Raw genomic sequence first — 23,123 nt, 5'->3', positions numbered from 1 at the left:
CTCTTCCAGCTTTCGCTGTGACTGTGCTGCGGTTTTAGCGCAGGCCTGGCGTTTTTTTCGCAGTCCCTTTTCCTAATCATGACTCATCAACTGGCCTACAACCACAGTTTTCTAAGTTACATTTCATTCACAAACTACCAGCTGGAACGGAATGTGTGCGCAGTGAACATATATTGGGCTATTATTCCTTACTCTCTCACCAGTAACATTGTCAAGGACGTAGTATACTTGGCAATGCATGGAAGGCAGTGAGAAAAAACCCTGACGAGGCGTTTGTTGAGCTCTTCAAGCCACAGCGATCGATCGTCATCGTTAAAATCACCGCCGGTGCCAGCAGGGGCTTCCAGGTTGGTCCGCTCGGGCGGTCGACCTCTTCGTAGCTTATACCGTAAGCACAACCATCTCGCATGAAGCGATGTTGGTGCAGGGCTTTGAGCCAGCGCCGCCATCGCGTGATATGGTACCGCAGAAATCGGCGAGTACGAATGTCGTTCTGTCAATATTTCACAGTGGCGTGATGCAGGAACTTGGCTGCCTATATAAAGGTATAGTTCACAGCACCCCCTCCGACACAAGTAAGGCTTGCCTCATGACTTTCATTGTGGATATATTCCACTGTGGAATGACGAAGCTTGCTTTTGACATGTTTATGGGCAATTATCTGCGTACCTTGTGTAACATTTTTCTTTCAACGACATCTTTTAAGTCAGTATGTAACCCTTGTTGTGTCCAACCTTGACGTAGCACAGCTATTTGGCCTAATTGGAAACGGTTCATCCTTGTGACAGAGGGACTAAGAAGAGGTACACATCGCTTGTCCTGTGTGTATCTCTTCTTAGTTCCTGTGTTTCGTTCGGGCTTCTCAAGGATCAACCTTGACGCAGATTTTATTTTCGTTTGCTGCTGTTCGCAGATGCAAATCTAAATCTAAACGCGTGGACGCACTTTTTGCATTTCACAGCCATCGCAGCGTAGCCACCACTGCTGGGAACAGAAAGTGCGGCGTCGCGCATAGCACCACATAGCCTTAGCTGATAAGCCACCACAGCCCATTATTGTGTCTTTAGCAAATATAGAAAATAAGAAACAATCAACAATAGTGCTTGTAAAAAAAAACCGAATTTATCATGAAGTGCGACGCAAACAATGCGGTAGCAACAAGGGGTGTGCGAATATTCGAAAATTTGAATAACGAAATGAATAGCGTTCTATTTGACTGAGCACACGAATCGAACAGTTCAATAAAACTTTCTGCTGGTTGAGTTGGTTCATACTTCCAAGGGAAAATGGTTGCGCACAAACTAGACAAGGAGTCAGACGACACGGACGAGTGCGAACATTCAACTTAGTTTATTTTTCTTCGCTGTCGTATATAGGCGTTGACAGAAATCACATCGTCACGCCCTGCAGATTACAGCAGGCCGCCCAGGATCCTCATTTGACAAACTAATAAAGAAAATGACGTTTGACTTCCCTTCTTAACGGCATCCCTTGTTAACGAGATCCTGCGCAACCTCTTGTAACCTGCAGAGCGTGACAATGTGATTTCCGTCATGTACTACATGTACACACTGACAGCGAAGAAAAATAAAGCTAGTTGAAAGTTTACGCTTCTCCGTCTCTTCTGCGTCCTTGCCTAGTTCGAGCGCAGCCATTTTATCTTGCAGCCGAATCGAATTGTGTATACATGACACACCAAATATTTTTCGAACAAAAAGCGAGCACCGACGAAAATACCTCAAGAAACCTAAACGTTGGTACTGAGAACGGTAAAGTTGCATGTTTTAAAAATCGACTTATCAAAATGCATGCAGCCCAAAGTTGTGAATTCGCGTTCAAAATTCGCATTAAGGAGAAGTGTAATCGTCGGTGATAATTCTTTTTTTTTGGGGGGGGGGGGGTGTTCTGCTTAGTTGCCTAATGAGGCGTCTTAGTTCCAAAGCAATAAAGCAGGGCAACAATCCCGCTTAGAAAGTTGTAGATCGGTTTTCAAAACGTTTGATTAGACAGTTCCTAACCTTCTCTATTAAGTATTAGTGTAGGTCTGCTGACTAGAGATGCCTGCGAAGTACAAAAACATAACACGTGACACGTCCGCATGCGCACCATGATTGCAGCGCTCCGTGTACAACGATATGGTTCCCTCGCGGCGGTTCGTGACAGTGATTAGCAGACGCAGTGAGTATCGCTTGCGGTGCCACAAGCAATAGGTGCATCATCGCACGTCCACCACAAGTGTTCTTGTCCTGCCGCTTAGAATAAGGCAGGACACGTTGCCGATGCTGTAGTCGTTTGCAGGCGGAACGTTAGGGAGCGCTGGTATTACGGTGCGTAAGCGGGCATGTCATGCGGTATTTTCTTGTATTTCGCGGGCATCTGCAGGAAGCTGAAAAAGACGAATACTCAACAAACAGAAACATTTCTTGCCTTTTCTTTTTACAACGACACTGTATATGGCTGTGATTCGGGGTTTCGTGGCGTAGTTCGTGTGCAAGAAGCCCTGTCTGTCAACAAGTGGCTAGTTTCGCAGGCTGAGACGGCAGTATTCAGCAAGATAACATGTTGGGCTTGTTGCATAACTGTTCACTTAGCGCAACTGCTCACGTCTCCGTCCCATTTCTTGTCCCCTGTCAAATATTTCCGCTACGTCAGCAGTTAGGCTGTAGATGTCGCCGCTGAAGCACACTGAAATGAAACCAGCAGCGGCGGAATCCTCGCATGCCAGGACACGCGCATGCCTCGGGAGAGCGGCAAACAATTAATGAAATACTAAGGGAGGTACCTAGGGCCATCATATCTTCTTAAATGACGGGCTTATATTGCCCGTGTAAAAACGCCTTTCCAGAAGTCCATAGATGTTTAAAAGGGAAGCCGACTTTATGTGGATTGGTGTAAGCTTGGGGTGCTCTCCTGTACTTTCGCCAGTTTCTGTATAATTTTGCTTGGCGTGTCGTGTACACATGGTTACGCAAACACATGAGTCTTGCCCAACGCGACGTAAAGGGTACGTGAAACACAACGAAACGCGCAATTACGTAATATTTTGTCTGTGTTATTATAAATGCCACAATAAAAAAAATAAGGTGAAAGTGAAGCGTTCAGTTTTAAAGTCGTGAAGCAGGCAATTCGCCCCGAGATCGAGCGGAGTCGCCGCCTGGCGGCCACTGGCTGAAGCGCGCCTAGTGTGGATAGCTCCCTGCGTCGTCTGCTAGCCGCGGCGTGTTTGCATGGGCACGTACGTCTTGCACGTCTTCAAAGGGCAGTTTGTCTGTTGTGTTAGCGCACTCTTAAATGCTTGTACATGTACCTACCACGATGTAGAAAAGCATTTGGCCTTTCTAGGCTGTATATTCATTGTTAAAAGATCAGTGAGTTCAGTTGTCGAAGTGTTCTGTGTGGTCGTCGTCCTGGGGATGTCGGCCAAAAGGCCGGCCCTCACTCTCCTTCGGCGTGGCGGCGGCACTTTCAGAGGAGTCTGGCTCGCTCCCAGCTGTCCCGCCGATTTCTAGAAGCCTGTTGATGGTGAGCTGCCGGATCTCTTGCATGGACAAGGAGAGGTCGTAGTCGCGCTCGATGGTCTGCTTCACCTCGACGCCCATGAGTGAGTCCATGCCCAACTCGCCGAGGCTCATGCTCGGGTTTAAGCTGGAGGGTTCCTCTACGCCTACGCATCGGAGAACAAAAAAAAAGAAAACGTCAATTTAGGAAGAGCTTGACCAAAAGTAGATGCAAGTAAAAGCCTTCGAGCTTGACATTTTTGAGGCGAAAGCCTTATATGGATCATGAGGCGAAAAGTCTGACGTCCGATGTCTGTCTTCACGGCGCACCCAGTCACTTGACGGTGGCACACTACCCGTCATGAAATGTCTTTCCAAAGGCGCCAGCACCGACTACGTGTGTGCAAAGAGCCGTTAACAGGCGCTCGAATAGGTGAGGGGATAATGGAAAGCGGATACAATGAGTACGTTGTACCCGGTCCGAGTGGTTTTGTGTAATCGGCCACAAACATCGACCATAGTTACGTGTCATCAGCCACTGTCAAAGCGAAATACGTGTACGTGTCAATCTTTACTTCGTCATCGCTAAGGCTTTTGGGTTCAGACTTTTTAATGATAATCTAAGAGACCAGGTAAAATTTTCGTCCTAAGAAGCACGACATTCTTGTAGCAGCCATAGATTTGTTCGCATGATCATTACAGGGAAGACCGAAGGACTAACGCCGCAGTTCACAAGTGCAATTTTCGGATCAGCAAACATCAATGACGCTTCGTCAGCGTTCACACGTTTTGGCGCGCTTGATAGACAAACGTGATAATCTTCAACCCGGGCTTAGGGGGAACCTCAGTTACAAGTACTTCTAATTGTGCCGGAAGTGAGCTTAAGATGCACCACATCTTGCAAGGCACGATTTCAAAGAGTGCTCAAGGGTTCAACGTGTCTCGGTTATATATGGCACATGCGGAATCAGCGACAGTTCCTTTTCAACTTGTTGTGCCAGCGAGCTCACTGCTGGCATGCCCCTTTGGTGACTAGGACAGAATGCCGCAGATGTCGCCAGTATACTCACCAAGTATGTGTGCGACAGACTGGACGAGGTTCTGCGTGACCTTGCCATCCGACTTGGTGGAGAGATCGGCCTTGACCAAGCTCGACACAACCGGATGACTCTGGCTCAGGAACCGGTCCATGACGGCCATGCACGAGCTTATCCTCTGGGGCAGGGTGCCGCCCACAACCACGTCGGCCCCCATCGTGTCGTGGAGGACACCAACGTCCCCAATGGCGCCCCACTGGATAGCCAGGCCTTGAAGAGCACAATGACACCGCAAGATAAGTACTGCAGATGTGTATTCAAATGCAAGAGTTTCTTTTCTGCATAACGCAGGTAAGCACTGCTCTAAAAACAAGCCGCACACGACATGGAAATAGCTTTGGTAACTATTCGATTTTTGTTATAAACGTACAGACGGGTCCACTGTTCAGTGAACACTTGAGTGAAGTATATGTCTAGTTTTAGCTTTCCTCGAAAAGCATCGTGGCTTAGATTTGCATGCGACTACAGATGGTTGACAGTTCCGACTCCTTTTGAGAGACTACTGCTGCGCACGAGCCACATTTCCACGCGCACTTGCATTTAGGGGGCAAGCAATACGAAAGGTGCTCATTTGAGTGTTCCCTTTAACAGCGGACCGTACTGTACATACTTGCACTGGAAGAGTGCCAAGACAATGTATTTTTGCTTGGTCGTTAGATCTCATAATTTCTTATATGCATGTTCATTGTATCGAAATTCGACTGCACTTTGCAGTTATATGACTTTATGCTTCGTGAATCGAGCCGCTTACTTCTACAGCGAAACGTTATATATTATAAAGTTCGATAACTTATTGGATGCCCCTGCCACGTTTATATTATGACTACTTAGTGACTTTCATGAGCCACAAATGATGAGTTACATCGTTGAAATTGGAGAAAAATATTTATGCGACATTCGTGCGTTTGCAACTATATCACATAAAGAATGCACATCAGCTAATAAATGTCATACAACGATTTACCGTGCCCGAAATTTCTAGACCATATTACGCTTCGCTTTCACCATCGTGCGATCATAAAGCAACATGCTGACGTCGGAGTCACACCACATATAGAATTTAACACTGCCAAGGACACCAGCTAATAAATCAGCTCACCAGGTAGTCCATCAGCGACTCTTCGCTCGCAGATACGCTCCATGACGGAGTTGGCATAGCCGTAGTTAGTCTGGCCAGCGTTGCCCCGGCCGCATGACACAGACGAGAAGACAACGAAGTGGTCCAGCTGCGGACACATCTTCCGGGAGAGCTCGTCCAGGCGCAGCGTGCCGTCAACCTTGGGCTTGCACACGGTCTCGTAAGACTCGGGCGTCTGATTCTCGAGGAGTGCGTTCCGAAGAACCTGCGCAGCACGAACAGACCACTCTGCGAGATCCACACCACTCGCTGTTAACGGGTACGAGTCACAACAGCAAACGAGTAATACTGTAAACTGTCGTTAAACGGAACATGAAAGGGCCAGGAAAATATGTTCTGTTTAACAGGAGTTTCGTTCCGTTTACTAAGACATGAACAGGGGCGAAAAACTGAAGGACGAAACCAATCATGTTAGAGGCAACTGGTCCATTTAAATACCATTTCGTTTAACAGATTTTCGTTTACTGAGAATATACTTATTACATTTCTGTGCATTTGCCATTTCCTAATGAAGTGCCCCAAATGAATCAAATAACTTTATTTATATGGCAAGATTAAATATTAAATACAAGTGCAGCTGCTTCCAGCAATTTCACCTGCATTACATCTTACTGACTCTGCACAGTGGAAGCAAAAGCTGTGACCTATGGCAACCAATCCAGAATACACCAAAACCTCGATATAACGGACACGAATACAACCAATTATCGGTTATCAAAGAAAAACGAAGGACAGTACGAATGCCCATTTGTAAGAATTTTTTTGATGTAACGAAGATATTTTCCTGTGAGATGCGACTCCGTTTTAATGAAGGTTGAGTGTACATCATATCTTTCCACTTCAGTTCCGCAACAGTACCGTTCCAAGGAATTATCAAAATATGAGCTGCCACTACTAACCACTTCCGCGTTGAAGATGCCGCCGACGGGTCCCAGCATAGTGGCATCCTCAATTACCTGTCGGGCTCCATTCTCGGTCGCAGAGTCAGCCTTGCTCACGACCACTTTGCAGCCGGCTTGCTGCCACCGGTGGAGAGACAGCTTCTGGTATCCCGTCCGGATGCCGGACCGTGCACTGAGCACCAGCTTGCGGCATCCGCGGAGCACCATCCAGTCGGCGAGCTCCAGGCCGAAACCGCCGAGGCCGCCGGCGATCACGTACGACTTGTGCTCATAGAAGCAGGTGCGTGCCACGGCCTCCACGGTGAGCGGCGTGGCGGGTGTCGTCCTGCGCGGCGTCTCTTCCGGCCGGACCTGTTCGTGCCAAAAGGCAGCGATGACATTCTTAGCGATGAGTGGCAACCCGAACACATTTATCGTGTTCATCCTTTAAATTACTTGTCGAGATTCCTCACCTTAGTTTAACACCTGCAACACTCCTACAAGAGCTGCATCTATTGAGAATTCTCGTGTACACAGGACCCTTTTCTGGTGCGCTTTCCTAGAGCAATTTTTTTTCTGCAGTGTTGTATCTATGCGAATATAAGGGCAACCACTTTTCTTCTCAAATAACAGCTTCCTCTTTCCTTCTCGTTCTGAATATTGTTACAGTCTTGGCCACAACGTTTTAGGAGAGAGAGAGAGAAAGAAATAGATGTAAAGGAAAAGCAGGAAGGTAAACCTGGTACTAGTACCCGATTTGCTACACTGCACAGGGGTGGGTAACGAAGGGCCGGAAAGAGGACAGAGAGAGAGAGGTAAAATAATAGATAAAAATCACAGCATATCCACGGAGTGAATGATGAGTGGGCGAAGCTGCGGAGGTTCATCGGTAAACTGTGAATCTTCCGTGAATTCTACCCAGTACATCATCACCGACGTGAGATCGGGCGCGTTTGTACTAAGGGTTCGATAAGTTATGACGACTTGCAGCTCACTTTAATTTTACATGTACGCTGTGAATTTTCATTGTTTAGAAAACCATTGCTTTAGAAAACATCTGGCGTCTTTCGTTAAGCAGCTGGCGTCTTTTCGTTTTGCTTTAGAAACATCTGGCGTTCTTTCGTTTTGCTTTTAGAAAACATCTGGCGTCTTTCGTTGGTTTATTTCATCAATCAACGGCGTTTTGAACAAAATTTTTATCGTTTAATCACGCACAGGAGAAATCTCACCAGGCACTACCTTGGAGGTAAACAATGGCTGCTAATGGGAATGAGAGACACAAGAAGTCGGCTTTTAGCTAACACTTACACTTCTACTTCTACTAACGTTTCCTACTGGACCATGCCAATGGCTGCTAATGGGGAATGAGAGACAGAAGAATTCGGCTTTTAGTTAAAGCGCACGCTGCGAATTTTTTATTGTTCAACAACGCACAGGAAAAATCTCCCACCGGCACCACCTTGGAGGTCGAGATCTGGTACTAGCGTTACGACTAGTTACGCACTACTACCGCTACTACGACTACGAGGGACGAACGGGTGCCGGCTTAAGGAGTTTCGCCCCTAAAAAAGGCCCACATGCACACAGACGCAGGACGTTCCAATCAGAGCCGTTCTCATAAGACTGTTGAACGCAGAACACGCAGTAGCTCTTGCACAGCGTTTTTCTCTGACGTTAAGTCCTGCCAATGGCGCAGAGTGCTTTCTTCCGATTCATCGAGCGCGTTGCAAAACGAATGTCTCCGTGAACTGTACTGTGGGTAGTCGCGCAGAGTACCTTAAATCGTTTCATCACTGCCGCAGTGTTCACGGCCTGCAGTGTCTGCCATTCCTATGCGGAACGCCTACGCATAAGTAACTGTGACGCCCAACCATAACCTACACAGAAGGGTAGCGTCATGTCGGCGAAGTCCTGGAGGAATTTGAAGGCTGAGAGTTGGTTCTAGAGAATACAGTCGTGCGTGCTTGAAAGGTGGCTCGTTCTATTGTGAAGTGGTGCATTGGCGAGCAAGCACACGCAGCTTCCATGCCCCGTCAAGGGTGCATGGCAGTTCAAATCTGAGAAGTACGTGTTCTCCCGTAATTGCCAACTGATTTCATTAGAAACTATTATATCATTCCCTTTGATTGACTTCTGTTTTATTGCGATAGCAATTAGCAACGTTGCTTGTTGGGCGAGTTGGAACGAGTCATTTATGGACAGTCAATTATATGGACAGTCTCGATCGACGGGTTTTTGCCGTCGCCGTCGCCGTCATGTCCTTCCGGTATGAAGTCCAAATTGATAAGATCCCCCCGCGCATGGTTGTTCTACCGCGCGTAAAAGCGCGCGAGCGGGGGGCGACGAACGCGGCCGAAGCAGAGATAAAATGAGCCGGCCCGTTTCCGTCGGTTGGATGGTGTATGCGATAACATCACCCCGTTCGGTAGGCCTGCCGTCGTAGCAGACAGGAAAGGCCCCGCCGTCTTTAACGACCATGAAAAAAGACGCGAGGTGAGGAGCGGAGGAGGGGGAGAGGAGATTGTCGCGCGAGCAGCCACTACTTTGAACTTTGGATCTAAGGGTGCGGCCGCGATCGGTGGCGCGCGCGCTATCTCGAAAGCCATCACAGCGGGCGGCTGGTATACCCTTCTACGTGCTGCGCTCTCAACGCGAAGTGACTATGCGGTGAGCATCTCTCCCTGGAGCGGCCATATTCTCTTACACCAGCGTTTTGTAGTTACGCGAGATCGGATACAAAACAGTTAGCTGCCAGCCTCACTTCGTGTAATACTACAGTTTGTTGCTATCGCATTCATTGCTTCGCCCTTGCGGTGAAACTGTGACTTCTTTTTGTTAACGGAAGCTGTTGATGCGTATTGACATGGTAAATAAAGAAATTCCACCACCGAGGTACGATTAAAGCTCTGCCAAGTACGTCTTTGAGAGAGGGAGAGAGAGAATTATAGAAAGTTATGTCTTGGAGCAGGAAAGAATGAAAACACAGGCAAACGCACTTGAAGCACGACTTTGCCCGTGTGTTTTCCAGATGCCATGAACCGGAACGCCTCCTCTGCTTTGTCCCTTGTGAACTTGATGGCGTTCAGGGGCCGCACAGCACCCGAGGCGATGCCCTCACCGACAAGATCGGCTACGCGTCGCTTGTCGGCCCCCACGAAGGGGTCATCGCCGAACAGCCCGTCCAGCTGGATGCCGTGGAACGCTATGTTCTTGAGGAACACGGACATGCCGAGCTTGGAGTTTCTGGACAGGTCAAACCTGCCGATCTCCAGGAATCGGCCGTGGGTCGCCAGGCAGCGGACGCTGGCCTGCAGCTTCTCCTCGGCCAGCGAATTGAGAACGAGGTCCACGCCTAGTGTTTGGATAAAGAAGGTGGTAGGACCGGTTGTCTGATTCGACTCTGGAATCACAGCCTTACGAACTTACGACCATATGCATTGTACTCTCGTCGGTCGCTTGTTCGGACATCAAAACAACAGCTCAGGCGCTCGGAGTCTCAAAACGCTTCATCTATTGCATGCTATGGGACCATGAAATATCTTGGCTACATACAGGCCTTTCATGACGCAAACCATAAAATACTTCGGTTCCATAACTAAACATGTTCAACGTAATGAAGGCCTAGATGCCTTCAGTGAACTTGATGCGATTTTTTACGCGGATCAGGCACTACGAACCTCACGCTCTGTGAAACTTCAGAGGTCAATGCGAGACTGTTGTGTTGCATCGAGAATAGCCGAGGTATTTACAACACTACAATCTTAATTTTAACACATATCTCATATTCGTGATGCTAAGACGTGCAGCACCCTAAGTATCAACGAAAATGATTCTGTTAAGGCGCAAGCATCCTTGGAGGGATTGTGGTCGAAAGCGAGCTAGTAGTGGTCACTTTAAGTCATTGCTTTAAATGCCATATGCATAAACTCACTTTCAGGCAGTCAGTAAGATTGACAGCTGGGCGATTTGTTACGAATGCATCATTAAGAAAACGTCGCTTCTATACATGTGGTCAAGGGCATTTTTTTCGGTCACGCCATTTTCTTAATAATGAATTCGCGCATTCCCCTATATGCTGCCCTTCCGCGACGATTCAGAACACTCACCTCTGCCCTTCGTCTCGTGAAGAATTCGCTCCTCGAACGAGAGGTCACGCGAGCTTGCCAAGTTTCGGTCCTGCAGTTGTGGGAAATGGCGCTTGAGGAAGTTCCGCTGTTCCATAGAACCTGAAGAATCGGATGGAGAAATAACGTGCAACTTCGCTCCGTCACACGTGCGAAATCAAGTAAAACTGGTCTACTCTGATGTAATGCAAGAGGAACTAAAGATAAACTGGCAATAAAGCCGATTGTGGAAAAGAGTATATGGACTAACAGGCAGATGCCTGAAATTTCCCACGCTTTTCAAGTGCCTCGCCAGTGTCGTTGTCGTCGGTGACCACCGCAACAAAATCCAGTGCCCGCAAGCGCAAAGAAATGAGTCCCCCGAAGGTGTGCCGGTCACACGCGTACTTGTACGCGCCGTTTTCCATCAAATAATCCTTTATCGATGTGGGCTTGTGGGCGGTCAGCCGTTTCTGATACGGCAATATAATCTTTTATCGAGGTTATCAAGGTGACTTGTAACTTCAAGTTACCACATTGCATGTTGCTTGGATATGAGCTCATGACCGGGGTTGATACCTGTAGCAGGCCCCGGAAAGTCTCAAGTTCCAGCGATCGCCGCAGAGGGCGAAAAAATCGACCGCGGCGAGTTTCCAGCTTCAAACACCGGGAGTGGTCTACTAACCTATGCGTTAGGATACATGGCGACGTTGTGGTGGCCGCCATTCGCGCTATTTGACTTTTTATGTAGGGGCGCCCTCGTCGGACCCAAACTTCAAAGTAAAATATTCTTGAAATAAAGAAGCTTAGTTGTTTGCTTACTGTTACACTTCAATAAACAAATTGCTGTTTATAGGAAGTTGCCTTGCATTGCCAGGTACCACGTCATGAATCTTTTGTAATAGTTTTTGCTCCAACAGACTCGTAGTTGTCAGCAGCCTATCGGCATCATTATCTTCATTTCAATATATACGGCGGCGCAACGACAGGTGACGGTTCGCGGTGCATTGGGATGGGTCTCGCGCTGTTTCGTTTCGCTGTAAATGTTTCGAGCCACTGCCGGCCGACACAGTCGCTTTTGTTCTGTTCGTTTTGACTCGTTGAATCCCTTCGCGAAGTGCATTCAGCTGAATTCAGGGGAACGAAGGGATCTTTGAAGCTTTCACCGGATGACACTCGTTTCAAGCCCGAGAATATACGGACCAGTGAGTAAACACCTATTGCTTCAGTTTTTTTTAACCATGGCTTTGTGTGGGTGTCACACGCAGGCGAACGCACTGCAATATTCAATTTTCAACGTCATACTCTGTCGTTGAGAAAACGTGCGTTCCTTGCGGCGTGGCTTCACGTGGGAGCGGGTTGCTGAGTTTATCGTTCGGTTAATATTAACCAGGCCACTGCAATAAATAAAGGGAGGCAATTGCGTCACCAACGCCTCGCATGTATCTTCGTAACTAGCCCGTATATCAGTGCAAAAAAACATATGAGTTATAGTTTGCCGGATCGCATTTGAGAAGCCAGGTTTAGAGGTCTCATTTCTCCTGCTGTCAGTTTAGGTTATCTTTACTACACATTTAGTGTAACAAAAGCTTCACATAATTATGAGTGTACTTTCACTTTAGTGTGATAAAAAACCGTCACTATAATCAGAAATAGCCCCGCCGCGGTGGTCTAGTGGTTATGGCGCTCGACTGCTGACCCAAAGGTCGCGGGATCGAATCCCGGCCGCGGCGGCTGCATTTTCGATGGAGGCGAAAATGTTTGAGGCCCGTGTACTTAGATTTAGGTGCACGTTAAAGAACCCCAGGTGGTCGAAATTTCCGGAGCCCTCCACTACGGCGTCTCTCATAATCATATGGTGGTTTTGGGACGTTAAACCCCAGATATTATGTTATAATCAGAAATATTTTTTTCTGCTGTAGCCTCCTGGCCTAACAAGGAAACAGCTGTGTGCAATGAGCAAGGCACCTGTTACATGACACGCCTTGTAAAGAAGCTAGCCCGAGTGATACAACATGCCGCTGAAGGAGGAAACAAGCAAAGAGCACAAAGAATTTCTTTCTTTGATAAAATCCCTTCATAAAAACGTTGACACGAAGCACAGCGAGGTTATGGCTTCGCTTACCGCCGTCAAGGAAGCGCAGAGTTCACTTGAAGAAAAAATTTGCGACATTCACAGCAGACTTTCCCTGGTAGAGGACAGTATGCGCTTGAGCGGTGAAAACGCGAGTGTGGGCGTAGCGCCAAAACTGGCAGCGTTGAGCGAACGTCTCAACGAACTAGAAGATCGCTCCCGCCGCGATAATCTGATATTACACGGCATTGAAGACACTGCAGCCGAAACATGGACCCAGTGTGAAAAAAAAGTATGCAATATCCTTAATACAGAGTTAAAGCTAAACCTGGGTGACGATGACGAACGCATATCTCGCGCGCACAGGTTAGGGAAGTACGCGCCAGGAAAATGCCGACCCGTCATAATTAAATTCGCATCTTCCAAGCTACGCGAGAGCATCTTGGTCGCTAGAGCCAAACTCAAAGCTTGTGGCGTATCGGTTAACGAAGACTTCTGTGCGACTACGAGAAGTGTGCGTAAAAAGCTTTTTGAATATGGAAAAGCTAGCAAACAGCAGTTTTCAGTACGTTACAACAGACTATACATAAACAAAAAGTGCTTCGTGTACTCGCGAACAACCGATAGCATCTGTGTAGTGGAATCCGACAGAGACGAAAGTGGGAACGATTCTTCGTCTGCTTCTACGTCTGCAGGTAGAGGGCCTTGCTTATCCTAGCCCGAACATCAAATGTTAGGAGTCTTGTGACCCCTGCTCTGGCTGGCACATCCTTTCTACTATCAAATGTCAGAAGCATAATTAATAAGCGAGACACTTTATCGGCTGTCATTGACTCGTGCTGCGCTGACGTCGTGGCGCTCACCGAAACATGGCTTTCTTCCGATGTAGGCAGTAGTGAACTATTTGGCTGCGACAAAAAGTATACCATCTATCGCTGTGATCGTAGTAGCGGAAAAGGGGGAGGTGTTCTTATAGCGGTAGCCGATAACCTAGAGTCACACATGATACCGGTGAATTCTTGCTTAGAACTTGTTTGTGCAAATATCCCTTTACACCATCAGAGTGCTCTATTTTGTGTGTGCTATAGGCCGCCCAACGCGGCGCCTGACTTTTGTAACGAACTGCATGACGTGTTGAATTCACTAGTTGTACAATTTCCGCATTCTCACCTGTTCCTTTTGGGAGACTTTAACTTTCCTAAAATTGATTGGTCAGGTACCAGTCCTACTATCACAGAGGCGACAGCGGAGAATAAATCATTCGTTAATCTATGTTTAGATTTCAATTTAACTCAAATGGTCACCGAACCAACAAGAAGAGCCGTTACGTCTGCTAATGTACTGGATTTAATCCTGACTACGACACCAAATTTAGTGAACTCAATGACTTGTTTTCCTGGTGTTAGTGACCACTGCTGCTTGCAACTTACTTTAAATATTGACATTTCAGCCCGAACTAAGGTTACTAAGACCATAAGAAACTACAAAAAAGGGGACTATGCTGCAATAAATACGGAACTTGAACAGTTTATTGATAGCTATATGCCTGGTTTTTTTGACCGATCAGTCGAGCAAAATTGGTGTCGTTTTAGAGGCAAAATTGCCTCATTGGTCGACAGGCATGTGCCGCTTCAAGTTATATCAAAAAAGCAGCGATCGCCATGGTTCACAGCAAACCTGAAAAGGCTTCTTAATAGGAAAAAAACGCCTCTTCCGCTCGGCTAAGCTCGACAGCAGTGTTTTTCCGCTGGCAGGCTTATCGCGAAGCTCTTTCCGCGTATCGCTTTTCCATCAGAAATGCCAGGCATGAATATTTCAACACTACGCTTCCTTCGTTGTTGTCTTATAACCCGTCGAAATTTTGGAAAACTGTCAACCCAATAAAACAAACCGTCATATCACTTACTGATTCCAATGGCCGCGCGATGCGCAACGAAGAGTGCTGTTCTGTTCTTAACACGTCTTTTCGCAATGTTTTCAGATTCATGTGCTGTTTCAGTGCCGCAGGTATAATCACAGCGGGTTTTTTCCAATGGATTACATAACTATAGAATTTGAAGGAATTATTAACTTAATCCGGCGACTTAAGCTGTCTTCTGCCTGTGGCACTGATGAGATAACGCGAAATTTCTGAAGAACACTGAAGTGTACTGTTCCATTGTATTGTCGCACATTTTTAAGCAGTCTCTCCAGTGTGGCACTTTGCCAACTGACTGGAAGGTGGGGAAGGTTATTCCCGTCTTTAAATCCGGAAGCCAACACTCTCCCCTGAACTACCGACCAATTTCTTTAACAAGTATTCCCTGTAAGATGCTCGAGCACATAATCTACTCTAATCTCATGGCATTTCTAGAAACCAACGGATTCTTCAGCAAGTTCCAACACGGATTTCGTAAGCATCATTCGTGCGAAACTCAGCTTCTATCTTTTACACATGACGTCATCTCAGCACTAGATAACAAAATACTGGTTGATTGCATTTTTTTAACAAACATACATGAACTTGGACTTATCCACAGCCACACTACAAGATTTTACGTATTGTCACGGGGTCGTGACGTCGACGAAAGCAGCAGTCGGTGTGTCCAAGATGAAACTTTTTATTCGGCCGAACTTGTGGCCGGGAAACGAAAAGTCAAGCTACAGCAATACACACTGCACACTGATAGCGGCGAACAGGCGTCGGCCGTCGATAAACTGATCTGTGGCAAGGCGCGTCGGCATTTATACCTGCGGCATTGAACATTCGAGCATTATCGCTGGTGGCTGCGTTAGTTCGAAAATTAACTGAGCTGTTTGCAATTGCACGCTCCAGCCTAACAGAAGGTCCTAAAATAATCTGGAATGTTCCCAGATATTCTGGCATGGTTTCCGCAATGCAGTAACTACACGTTCAATTGGCCAATAACATAAAACACAGAAAGAAAGGAGCGCATGTGACAGTATTTCAAGCTGGAGCTTCTAAAAGTAGCAGGGAGAATACATACTTGAGCTCCCAAGCCCAAATATATTGAAAAAGTAAATAACACAATAACAAGTATGCAATATATATATATGACCTTTATTTATCCAGCATTGGCACAGGTTCACATCATGCCCCACAGTTTGATTTCGCCAGTGTTTGCTTGCAAGTGCTCAAGTTCTATCGCCATGTCTATGTGATACAGAGATTGTGCTTACGGCTGAGCAGTTGTTTAGTGTTCTGTGCGAACACAAACGAAGATGTACACTGCATGCCTAAAGCTTATCTTCTTAGAATTGTGCTTCTAGAATCTGTAAGCACTCGCCTTATACTCAGCAGTCCGATTACTACTAGCGCCAAGAAATTCTAGCTGTAGAAACTGTGTAACTGAACTATATCGAGGAACAAAATGAGCCTGAAATATTTTCTTCCACCTATTACCTGAATACGTAATACCTATGGTATGGCTTCACGGCCGAGAATTTAGCCGAGAAATTCGTGCCTGCCCTGTAGACACAACGTGATATTCTTTATTTGTAACGCATTCAAGGTGACATCGCAGAGCGAGAAAGATGCAAAACTGTACGCATCCGCGATTGTTTACGTAAAAGATTAATTAAGACTACATTGCTCTCACTACGCCAACTATCTGTCGGCGTAGCGCACGTTTCGTTTCCGACTCCACACCACGCACTCAAAGATCAACACAACCTGGCAAGCGCCGCATAACTAACGGAAGGATAAGACCCTCGTCCTAAAGCTATGCTGTTAAAACTCGGACGCTGCTACACAACGAGAGCAACGTTCTTTCAGCGATCTCGGTGTTCAGTTATATGCCCACATTTGTCAGCTTTCAGGCTGATTACACACGTACGGGTTGAAAGCTTTCGACGTGTATGAGAGACTTGTTTTGCTTGGACCTGACTGTATACATTGTACCAGCTTGAGCACTCACAATAAACGATGCAAACCTTACTTGATTGACGTTGTTTTGTCAGTCGAGGCCAGTTTGGTCACCTGGCGATAAATATTACACACGCGAGCAGCGATTTAGCAACGACAAAGAACAAAATACCACAGGGAGCAAAAAGCGCAGTAGCGCGACCAGAGCGAACCAGCAGCAAAAATGCGTTCATCTACTGATGATGATAGTACTTGCAGCGCCATCTCGCCTCGCTCTATTGCAGTTCAGTACGCCGCCGCTACCCTTATTTCCGTACTACAGCCAAAGGTACAGTTTCCGTTCTCTAAAGTGGTAAATGTTCTCTGCCTGTAGCAAGTTATGTGTTGCGCTCCTAAGCGCGTGGATGACAAGTCCAATTCTCGGCATGGAGGAAGGGAAAGGTTAGGAGAGAGCATGGTGCAATGCGATAGAAAGAAAGAAAGAAAGAAAAAAGGAAAACAAGAAGGAAAGAAAGAAGGAAAGAAGAAAAGGAAAAAGAAAGGAAAAAGGAAAGAAAGAAAGAAAGAAAGAAAGAAGGAAAGAAGGAATGAAAGAAAGGAAGAAAAAAGAAAGAGGAAAAGAAAGAAGGAAAGAAAGAAAGAAAGAAAGAAAGAAAGAAAGAAAAATAAGAAAGGAAAAAAGAAAGGAAGAAGGAAGGAAAGAAAAGAAGAAAGGAAAGAAAAAAGGAAAAAAAGAAAGGAGAAAAGAAAAAAAGAAACAAGGAGAGAAAGAAAGAAAAAAAGAAAGGAAGAAAGAAAGAAAGAAAGAAAGGAAAGAAAGAAGGAAAGAAAAAAAGAAAGGAAAAAATAAAGAAAGAAAGAAGGAAAGAAAGAAAGAAAGGAAAAAGGAAAGAAAGAAAAGAAAGAAAGAAGGAAAGGAAGAAACAAAGAAAAAAAAGAAAATAAGAAAGGAAAAAAGGAAGAAAGAAAAAGGAAAGAAAGGAATAAAGAAAGAAAGAAAGAAGGAAAGAAAGAAGGAAAGAAAGAAAGAAAAAAAGAAAAACAAAAAGAAAGAAAGAAAGAAAGAAAGAAAGAAAGAAGGAAAGAAAGAAAAAAAGAAAAAGAAAAAGAAAGAAAGAAGGAAAGAAAGAAAGAAAAAAAGAAACAGAAAAAGAAAGAAGAAGAAAGAAAGAAAGAAAGAAAGAAAAAAAGGAAAAAAGAAAGAAAGAAGGAAAGATAAAAAGAAAGAAGGAAAGGAAGAAAGGAAAGATAAAAGAAAGGAGGAAAGAAAGAAAGGAAAGAAAGAAGGAAAGAGAAAAAGAAAGAAAAAAGGAAAAAGAAAGAAGGAAAGAAAGAAGGAAAGAAAAAAAAGAAAGAAGAAAAGAAAAAAAAGAAATGAAAAAAGGAAGAAACAAGGAAAGAAAGAAAGAAAAAAGAAAAAGAAAGGGAAAAAAGAAAGAAAGAAGGAAAGAAAGAAAGAAAGAAAGAAAGAAAGAAAGAAAGAAAGAAAGAAAGAAAGAAAGAAAGAAAGAAAGAAAGAAAGAAAGAAAGGTAGTACGCCAGGCACACGCCAGGCTTCACTTGCGCCACTTTCTGGACAGGGCAGGGGCTCCTGAATTTTTTTCAGGGATGACAATGAGAAGAAGGGACATACGTCTGAAGTTCACTGCTCTCAGCACCTACCGACTGTGGTGAAGACCATGCAGCCCATGGAGAGAGCGATCGAGATGGCGGCCTGTCCGACACCTACGCTGCCGGAGTGGACGAGCACGGACTCGCCGGGCCTCATGTTGCCTCGGACCACGAGGGCGTAGTAGGCGGTAGAGTAGGCGACGGGAACCGTAGAGGCCTCCTCGAGGCTCCAGGACTCGGGAACCTCCCAAAGGAAGCACGGGTCGGCGGCAAGCGCCGTCGCCATGCCCTCGGAAGCCACGGCTCCCATGACTCGGCGACCCTCCGGGTCGCGGCCGGAGAACTCCAGACCGAGAACGCAATCGGAGGTAGCCAGGTTGCCTGGTTGCACAAGGACAGCAAGCTCAACCTTTTAAGCTCATTTCAATTAAAGGGGCCCTGCAACACCTTTCTTAGTTATATTGGAATAGTCTCATTATTGACGTATGACTCTTCACGAGTCATATGCCGCAAAAATTTTTCGAATCCGTCAAGTCTAAGTGGTGTTACCAAATTATAGAGATCACGTTCCGCAGCTTTCTCCCTCAACTCAACGCCGCGAGTGCGCGGAAAGCTAGGCAGCGAGTCGAGGGAGGCAGCGCAGAGGAGCGAGGCTCCGCCCAAGAGCGCCGGCTGAGTTTTTTTCTTCATTTTTTTCGCTCTGACGTCTGGGCGCAACCACGTGGTCTGTGCCGTCACTTCCGGTCGGCTTGCGTCGTTCTCGTCGAGTGGAGCCCATCGCACTGTGTATCGCGCGTGCTTGAAAACTGCGCGTCGATTTGGTAATGTTGGGTGTGCACCTCGAACGCCGTAGTGTTTTCATCGCTCTGCCAACCATGGAAGCAAACCTGCGCGCTCGTTTGGAACGAATGACAGCTGAGATCGGTTTCGGCCATACTCCGATACACCGCCTCGTAAGACGGCACTGGCAGGACGACCCCCGAAGCGCCGCCATTACCGGACGCCAGCATTGTTATCGGAGACACGCTGCGCCCGTGCCTCGGTCGGTCGTGAGAACGTGCCGACGATGCAGTTCTCAGCCATCGAGGCAACACTCTAACGGCTGCCACTCTCAACGGCAACCGGCGATGGTCAAAAGCACAGAAATATTCACGTTTTCGGCACTGCGCATGGCGAAGAAAACGGAACCACGCAACTACGAGCAGACGAGCTGTCGGTGAGACCGGAAGTGCTAATATTAATGTTTGTTCGGTGTTTTTAACGCGATAACAGAATATAAACATACATATTATCTACTTATTGAACTCAAAATTAACAACGAAAGTAATAATGAGGGTGTTATCGTGATTATAACATCAGCCAATGGTGGAACTGCCGACAATCGCGTCATATTTTGCGGACTAATACATCATTTGTCGAGAGAAGAGGGAGCGATTTTCAGCTGACTTTGAGAATTTATTGTAAATTCCAGGCCGTGCGGATCGCTGTAATATTTGGCTCGCATGTTCTCGGGAGCCTCGACTACCTATCGGCAGCGCTTTTTGAGCATGCTCGAAAAGTGTTGCAGGGCCCCTTTAAGAAAATATTATAAACTAGCACTTTATGCGTCGCTTGCATAACTACGAGTTGCAGCAGCTTCCAATGACGCAAATTCGGGAAATGCAGTGGTTCTCTGAGGCAATTAGGCGGTCGACGCGGGACCGTATGGTGACGTATCATGAAATGGCGCAACATTATAGACTGGCCAGACTTCACTCTCCCCCCGGGCACGAAATGTTAACTAAACGGGAGGAGCACGTGTGGAGGTAACTCCATAACAGTAATTGTTGGAATTTAACGTCCTAAAACCACGATTTGATTATGAGAGACGCCGTGGTAGAGGGCTCCCGAAATTTTGAACACCTGGGGTTCTTTAACGTGCACCTAAATTCAAGTACACGGGTCTCTAGCATTTTCACCTCCATCGAAAATGCGGCCGCCGCGGTCGGGATTTGGAGGCAACTCCAGACGGTCTGCTTTCCAACCCCAATTATGTACTCCTACATCTATCCAACTACATTTACACGTCTATGCAAGCTGTGGCGAGCCCCCCGGGCCGACCTCTTTCACATACCAAGGGGCTGTCCCAGTATACGTATCCATGGTAGCCCACAGGGCTTGCAAATTTTCACGACGCAGCAGTGGAAGGCCACACTGCTCAGCTCCGACCCAGACGAGCAGGTCTGGATCACGGGGCGGGCAGAGGCAGCCGCTAAAGAGCAGGAGCTCCTGGCCGACTAGCCGTCGTCGTCTCCCGCAATCAAAAAACCCATTTTCATTGGTTTTAATAAAAGTTCTGTCCTCCTCCTCCTTGTACGTTTTCCCACCAGGCGCGCGATTACAGCGAAATTAGATGTATTGTTCACTGCATAATCATGCATGTAACGTTTCTTACAAACGTAATTAATGCACCGGCTTGCAGAAGGTTACGATATAAGCCGGTGCATCAATTATGTTTGTCGAAAAAGAAAACATGACCTTATGGGAATACCGCTAGAGGGACGTTGCAGAGAATGAATAGACAACGACGAAGTGCTAGTGTAGTGCGTGCCGTGGACAGTGCTCGGGCTGGACTAACGGGTGGACGCTGCCGGCCATGGCAGGCGCGGTCATCTCCCACAACCTGTAAGCCGGCTTTCGCTAAAGTGACACGACTAGCTATGACAGCTGGATACATAACAGGTTCTACTAGGTACTCCGTTACTTCATACACAGCACCGGCCTTACGGCGCACGTCAACCACTCAGACACACACACACAAAACAGTATGATTTAAGGGCGAGTCTATATCGCCATTAAAAAAAACGCCAGGCCTGCGCGGAAAGCGCAGCACAGTCACAGCGAAAGCTCGAAGAGCGGCATTTCTAGAGCCCGTTGCAAGCTCTCTTGCGGAAACTGGTACAAGTACACTAGCAACGTACCCACTACGCCACAAATCATAATTTTTCTGAAGTTGGGAAACAACCACCACGACATTATTATTGCGATAGCAATTATATGGACAGTCTCGGCTGATTTTTGCCGTCGCCGTCATGCACCGTATATGTATAAGTATGTATATATATATAAAAGCCCTAAAGAAAAATAATTCAGAAAAATGCTCCCGAAGCGCGGAATCGAACCAAGGACCTCTTGCTCCGCAGCGAGTGGCGCTAACCGCTACGCCACGAAACGCAGATCCTCCACGTAGCTAACGGCGCGCGTTATATACACACCCTTTACCGCTGGACGGACTCAGAGACGGCCGGCGCTTATAACCGTTTCTTCATTACCAGCGCGATGGCGCTAGGAGCACGACGGGCGCATTTAAAAGTCGTCGGCGAGCTCGCTCGCTTCTTCTTATTGCGCAGGGAGAACCTTGCCCTTTCGCTGTCTGCTCGCGCGGTTTTCTGGTGGTGAGGGGAAGAGGGTTGTTTCAAGCTTTCACCGTGGTGTCCGCGCTCATGTTACGGAGCGTAAGAAAGTCACTCGATCTCAAGGGACGCCGCTAAACGAACAAACAGACGATGAGCGCGAACTATCAAGTGTCACAGCTCGACACTTGAAGCACGCTAGTTTCGTTCGCTGCTTCGGCCGCCTTTGTAACAGGAGCGCTGTTCAAACTGAGAGTATCCATCGGCGAGCCTCACTTCGTATAGCATTAGTTTCTTGCTATCGCATTCATTGCTTCGCCCTTGCGGCGAAACTGTGACTTTTTCTTCTTTCTGCGGAGACGCGAGGTACAATATGTAAGGCATTATGTGCACTTTGTTGATGCGGTGGTTGATGACGTATGGCTGAGCCCTCTGTAATGGGTTGGAAGCTTTACACGACCCATTACTTACGTAATTCGCATTGTGTGACGCCCGGTCGTTATTTACCTCTCCCACCACGCTTTATAACATACGTTAATGTGAGAAAGAAAGAGAGAGAGATAGAGAGAGAGAGGGGTAATTAACTTTATTTAGACCCTGAGGAAATGGATCATGGGAGCCTGATGGGCTTCCTTAGCAACTAATAGAAGTGCACTTGGGAGGAACCCAGTACGTTATAAATCATCATAATTTTTGTGAAGTAGGGAAGCAGCCACTATGCAATTTTTCGTCATTCTGCAGAGAACCGTGGCACCCGCTAAGTACCTGTAAGGCATTATGTGCACTTTGTTGATGCTGTGGCTGACGATGATAGAGAATTATGGCAGAGCCCTTTGTAATGGGTTGGAAGCATTCAACAACCCACTCGTTGCGCAATTTGCATTGTGTGATGCCTGGTTACAGAATTCGCGTTGTGGGGCGCCCTGTTTGTTATTTTACTCTTCTACCACACTACGTTACATATGTTAATGTGGTGAGACAACCAATAGGAGTGCACTTGGAGGGAACCCACTACGCTGTAAATCATCATAATTTTTGTGAAGTGGGGACGCAGCCACTATGCAATTTTTCGTCATTCTGCAGAGAACCGTGGTACCCGCTAAACACCCGTAAGGCATTATGTGCACTTTATTGGTGCTGTGGCTGATCACGATAACGAATTATGGCAGAGCCCTCTGTAATGAGTTGGAAGAATTCAACAACCCACTCGTTGCGCAGTTTGCATTGTGTGACGCCTGGTTATAGAATTCGCGTTGTGTGGCGCCCTGGTTGTTATTTTACTCTTCTCCACACTACATTACATATGTTAATGTGGTTCCTTCACGGCATGAAGCCTGCATATTGTCTTTTTTGCAGCGCAATTTCAAGCACCAGCATGGCTCTGAGGTAGAAAACGGGGCTCCCACGCAGAGGGCTCAGGTTCGAGCCTCGTTCCCTCCTGAATGTTTTTCCTTATTTACTTTTT

At 46.7% G+C, this 23,123-nt stretch overlaps 1 protein-coding gene across 1 annotated transcript in view; it reads right to left on the bottom strand.

Moving 5' to 3' along the window:
• Positions 1-3,374: 3,374 nt before the first annotated feature.
• The window catches only part of LOC119399024 (fatty acid synthase-like), a 57,892-nt gene continuing 38,143 nt past the window's right edge, over positions 3,375-23,123 (bottom strand). Inside the window, exons 5-11 of the mRNA XM_049417502.1 lie at positions 18,318-18,647; positions 10,720-10,839; positions 9,610-9,965; positions 6,632-6,985; positions 5,694-5,937; positions 4,568-4,804; positions 3,375-3,664 (exon numbers count right to left, since the gene is read on the bottom strand). Coding sequence (XP_049273459.1) covers positions 3,375-3,664; positions 4,568-4,804; positions 5,694-5,937; positions 6,632-6,985; positions 9,610-9,965; positions 10,720-10,839; positions 18,318-18,647 — 1,931 coding nt within the window. The remainder of the gene's footprint in view (positions 3,665-4,567; positions 4,805-5,693; positions 5,938-6,631; positions 6,986-9,609; positions 9,966-10,719; positions 10,840-18,317; positions 18,648-23,123) is intronic.

Source organism: Rhipicephalus sanguineus, chromosome 7 (genome assembly GCF_013339695.2).
Source record: "Rhipicephalus sanguineus isolate Rsan-2018 chromosome 7, BIME_Rsan_1.4, whole genome shotgun sequence".
NCBI classification, from domain to species: Eukaryota; Metazoa; Arthropoda; class Arachnida; order Ixodida; family Ixodidae; genus Rhipicephalus; species Rhipicephalus sanguineus.
This window is presented reverse-complemented; position numbering and strand designations above follow the sequence as displayed.